A 5020-nucleotide genomic window follows, 5' to 3' on the forward strand; every position below is an offset into this window, starting at 1 on the left:
GATTCACTAAAAGCATATCAGGTTGATGTACTTTTAGAAGGCATGATTAAAGCTTCCTCGATACCTCTTTTTTTGCACAAGAAGATTTCTATCTTGGAATCCTTTCTATCTTCATGTTTTATTAATTATTTCTCGTGTTTGATGATGAAGACTTTCTCTACTTTTGTTATCCTTTATAAATCTTTAAAGGAGAGACATTTGTTTACAATTTTAACCTTTTTCTCTTTCCACTTCATGGTAGAAGCATGCCAGCGCTTAAATCTATACTACTTCTTAAGACACTACTGTAGGCGTGCACAGTGCGCCATGTTCTGCCGCGCCTGCGCTCCCACCGCGTGTCCGCAGCTCTGCCCCACCTCACATCCGCGCCCGCAATCCACGCCTCCGTCGCCGCAGCCCTTCCTCCGCGCAGCGTCCGTCCATCCATGGCTCTCCCTACACGCAGCGTCGTGCCGCTTTCCACAATCCGTGCCTCAATCCCCTTCCTTCGCGCAGCACCCTTCCATCCATGGCTCGCTTCCAGAAATCCCCCTACCTACGGCGCAGCGTCGCAGTCCGGAATCCACCCCCAAAATCACTACCCGCTCTGCGGCGATGGAAGGGAATCAAAACGCGTGCTTCCCCCTTCCATCCTCGACGTTGCGCGGATTGCATGGCCATCGTTTCGCGCCCCCAATCCGTCGATGCAAGGAACGCGTGCTTCCCCCTTCCATCCTCGACGCTGCGCGAATTGCAGATTGCGGATTGCATGGTCATCGTTTCGTCCCAGTTCATTGCCCGCATCAGATGGAAGGGCGCCCCGATCTGCCTCACCTCCATGCAAGTACCTGATCTGCTGCGCCCAATCTCTTGCCGATTTCTTCCTCATGCTTCCTCGTGTCCTCTCCAGTCTCACCGGTTTTCCATGGAGATTGTTCCAGGGTTAGTTAAGGTTGGTTTGAGCTGGAGTCGGTAGGATTTGGGGCTGTCCATAGTTACAGGTTTGGTTTCTAGGCTTGTTTGCCCTGTTGGTGGTTCATGTTGCCTGCTTTCTTGCGCTGCTCTCCACGTCCGCCTCCAGACTTGTTACGGTTGCAGAACTCTTGCACATAGATTCTGCTACGCCAGTCCAAGTTAAGGACATGGTTTTTGGCCCAGCCTTGTCTGAATTTTAGGTTCGTTTGAGCTTCCATTGCTACGTCAGTTAAAAAGGTTCGTTTTTGGCCCAGCCTTGTCTGAACTCTTGCGCTGAATTTTAGGTTCGTTTTGGCTCTTCTTTTCTCCCTTTTTTTATCAAATCTATTGCAGTTCAACAGCCATGGTCGCTAGCTACAGAGCCAATTAGGTTCTCACTTGAGCTCTCGTTCAAATGTGAAGTATTGATAGTCACGCCAATTTATCTCCACTTTCTGCATCTAATAAATTCCAAGCATTTTTACCATCTAAAAAAACCGAACCTGCCTGCCTGTTCTTGTCTCACACCACCTGTTACCAGAATATTATTTTGCATGAATCCCTTCCTGATTTTGATTCTCAGTTTCCCACTGCATTGCAGCAATGAGGTGTCTGCCTTTCTTGCATGGAGACGCCAAAGAGAAGGAACCAGTCACTAAGTCGGCCTCTGTACGGTCCATGAACATACATCAACGGAGCGTGATGTCCGCTCCGGTTCAGACTTCACCTCCTTGAATGTTTCCGACATGAGCGCCGAGTCGATAAGGAGGACACAGTACCCCAGCTTCATTGACCGCCCGTCTAACCTGAGGGTGTTCTCCTTTGCTGAATTGAAGAGTGCCACCCGCAACTTCCGCCGGTCTCTCATGGTTGGCTAGGGTGGCTTTGGCTGTGTGTACAGGGGTGTCATCAAGACCTCCGACGATCTGAACGAACGAATCGAGATCGCTGTTAAGCAGTTGAATCGTAAAGGACTTCAGGCAAGTGTTTCTCACCATCTTTTATTTTGCCCCCAAAGAATATGTATGAGAGCTGTGTATCTAAGGTAGAAAATAATTAGGCTTTACAACACAAGCTGCTGTAGTTTTTGTCAGTTCTCACCATCTTTTCAGGAACATCATAGTCAGCAGATCAAAATCACGTCGCAAACCTCATTGTCACACTTAATCATGTGCTTCTCAGTCCTAGGTTTCACTTCTGTTTTTTAATCTCATGATGAAATATGAACAAACTGAATTGTTGCAACATGGTATTTTAAAATGAGGGCACCAGTCCCCCTAGGCGCCATATGATTTTCCTTTTGCAAAGGAAACTCTAAATCTGGTTAACTTGTTTATCTTGTATTTTCATGTACTTGAAACTGTGTGTTTTTTAGACTTATCACTTATCAGTCCTCACAGTGTTGCTGTTTGTATTTTGTTTCTAAAAACTTTTACGGGTTGCTTGCCTAAGTAAGTCTTCATAAACATTTAAGTGGTGATGCTATTACATGCTACTTTTAATAAACCATTGCTTTCAACTAAAGTTTATATTGCTATTAGATAAAGTTCTCATCACTTTTACATTACTAATGCAATTTTGGATTGTTGGCAGGGTCCAATTTTGTGGAAGGAATGCTTTTTCTCCCCTTGCCTTTTCGGTTAGAAATCTTGGTATTTAAATCACCCCTTTTTGGTTTGTGGTTGTGCCCTCTCCCCACATGAGGTGATTTAAATACCAAGATTTCTATTATTCAATTGATTCCTTGATCATTTCCTTTCCAGATTAGTGAAAGGTCTCCCTTGCTTTATTTTCATCGAAAACAAAGCGAACCACAATCTTAGTCTCCAAGGTCAATTTCTGACGGTGGCACTCCAAAATCTAATCACGATGGCCTAATAGCTTGAGTGTTGAACGCAATATTTCAGATTCATACCTATATGATACTTGGAGCAGCAATATGCATAGTGTCGCCCTTTTTCATACCCTAAAGTATAAAATATAGGGCACACACTTACATGTCAAAATTTATTATTCAAAGGAAATAACAACGTTCTTTTTGCTAAATGTTCTTTAGCAATTTGATTAGTCAAAGAGGTTGCTTGTTTTTTTGTGGGAACGAGATTCGGGACTCAGGAGCTCACTTGCTCCCACTATGACATTGTATATGTACCAGACACTTGCATATACTAATTGTTTTCTTTTAAATGCACTTTACTTAATTATACTGACATATGTCATTGGAGCTGTGATGCCTCATCCATCCCTAAAGTTGTATAGAATTCATCGCTTGGATCAATAAGTGTTGTTTAACAGGCAGAAATGGGTGCTTAGGATCTTACCACTGTTTATTTAAAATTTAGATAGATAAAGAGCACTGAAGATTGTTAGTTAATTAGGACCGACGCTTTGAATCATTAGACCAAGGAATATGAATGCGCAAATTCAAATGTACTACACCTTTTTTGTGCTTTCTTTTTAGGACAGGAGTAATTGTCCATCGTAACGGGGGTAGAAAGTGCAGAACGCTCATTGTTCTCTTTTTCGGTGTCTAAAACGTTGAGTTTCTGATCTGTATAAGACTACAAGTTGCTCAGAGGGCCTTTTCTGGAACCATTTCCCTCGAACTGATTTTAATTGTTTCCTTCTTTTCCTTATCCACAATACCAAACTATGTTACATAAAAACTAAATGATACGCTGACTGCTCAGAATAAAAAAAGTGGTGCTACGATCCTCAGACCGATCCTCTGTCTGACTTATGATCGCTTCTCTTTTCTTCAGCCACTTTTCTTTTTTGTTGTCTAGAACACTGATGCTCCTCCCTTTTCTCCACCTCCTCCATACAACTCTACAACCCCGATGCAATCACCAGGTGATTTATTTAGATTGTCCAGTGAAATCCTTGAGTTCAATAGGACCTTTCCTTCCTTACTCTTTCATCTAAATGACATCCTAATTGGGAAAATGTATACCTCCAAAACAAGCATAATGCTGTCAAGGCTGGAGAGCGGTAAGGAATAACTGCACGTTTTCCTGAAAATTAAGTTGAAAATAATTTGTAATCAGGAGCTAGAGCGTTACATGGTACTATGACTATGTGCTGCTATTAGTCTGTGGCTCAGCGGTATGTGTGTTGTACTGCTATTAATTTGCTATACTAGAATACTGGAATACAATAGGAAGCTACTAACCTAATTTGCTATACTAGAATACTGGAATACAATAGGAAGCTACTAACCTGTACCTCGTGGGATGCAGGAATGCAGAACAAGTCAATAACTACCTTGTCCTTTTGGTTTTCCCTACCCTACATTAGTACGTGAGTGATTAAGGGTATGGAACATATGGCTTTGCTGTTGACATCTTTTATTTTGTGCAGGAAGTAGCTCTTCCACTACATGAGCAATTGCTGGTGGAGTGGAGCCTTGCTATTTGCTGTTCCTGCTATCAGTTTTGCCTATTGGCGGCACAGGAAACCACAAGAGCATTTTTTCAATGTATATGGCTTCAAAGTTAGTCTTTGATTATTATCTTTCTTGCAACATAAGGGCAAACAACGTTTATATGTAGCAAACAAATACAATTTGCAAACGTTTTAGGAACATGTTTTTACAATAAAGATATACTTATAGTTTCACCAATGGATAGCCAAAAAATACAACCTTTTACATTTGTCAACCTTTTAGTTCAGGAAATACAGCAAGTAGATTTTGTTATGATTGTTTTAGTTCAGGAAATATAGAACCTCTATTCTTTTAATGTTTAATCCTCTATTCGCAATAGTTAAAAAAAAGCTATTGTTATGATTGTAACAAATTTATTAACGTAGGAATTCAATATTACAATGGTGCCAAAATGGATTGTTCGAAGGAGAAAAATGAAGTACAAATTGACAACCAATTGGACAAGCATGCAGTGGTTGATAATAAATCAGCTCTTGATGCAAACATCCTTAACATGCTAATAGACTATAGAATAACAATTAGTGCTTTTGCATATCAGTGTATTCTATCATGTCGATTTCGTAGCAACGCACGGGCATATACCTAGTACCTTAGTAAATTACCTGTGTTTGCTGTTTTGTTAGCGTTATTGGTATTTGGAGG

At 41.4% G+C, this 5020-nt stretch overlaps 1 protein-coding gene across 2 annotated transcripts; it reads left to right on the plus strand.

The window, feature by feature from the left end:
- The first annotated feature begins 307 nt into the window (after positions 1 to 307).
- On the plus strand, positions 308 to 4673 carry LOC100272733 (uncharacterized). Of its 2 annotated transcripts, XR_561643.3 has the most exons (3): positions 308 to 819; positions 1535 to 1913; positions 4294 to 4673. XR_561643.3 is itself a non-coding variant. In NM_001147186.1 (2 exons), the coding sequence occupies exons 1-2, from the start codon at positions 426 to 428 to the stop codon at positions 1666 to 1668; spliced, it is 528 nt and encodes a 175-aa protein (NP_001140658.1). In that variant the 5' UTR covers positions 309 to 425; the 3' UTR covers positions 1669 to 3029. The 2 variants fall into 2 exon arrangements, 1 of the variants encoding a protein (NP_001140658.1); NM_001147186.1 differs by lacking the exon at positions 4294 to 4673 and having other exon boundaries at positions 309 to 819; positions 1535 to 3029.
- Positions 4674 to 5020: the final 347 nt, after the last annotated feature.

Source organism: Zea mays, chromosome 1 (genome assembly GCF_902167145.1).
Source record: "Zea mays cultivar B73 chromosome 1, Zm-B73-REFERENCE-NAM-5.0, whole genome shotgun sequence".
Taxonomy (NCBI): Eukaryota; Viridiplantae; Streptophyta; class Magnoliopsida; order Poales; family Poaceae; genus Zea; species Zea mays.

What these genes read in the sequence shown, in the direction of transcription:
- LOC100272733 (NM_001147186.1), top strand. Translation starts at nt 426, where the DNA reads ATGGCTCTCCCTACACGCAGCGTCGTGCCGCTTTCCACAATCCGTGCC. An exon ending in CCGATCTGCCTCACCTCCAT is followed by an intron (nt 820 to 1,534) that starts GCAAGTACCTGA and finishes ACTGCATTGCAG; the next exon opens with CAATGAGGTGTCTGCCTTTC.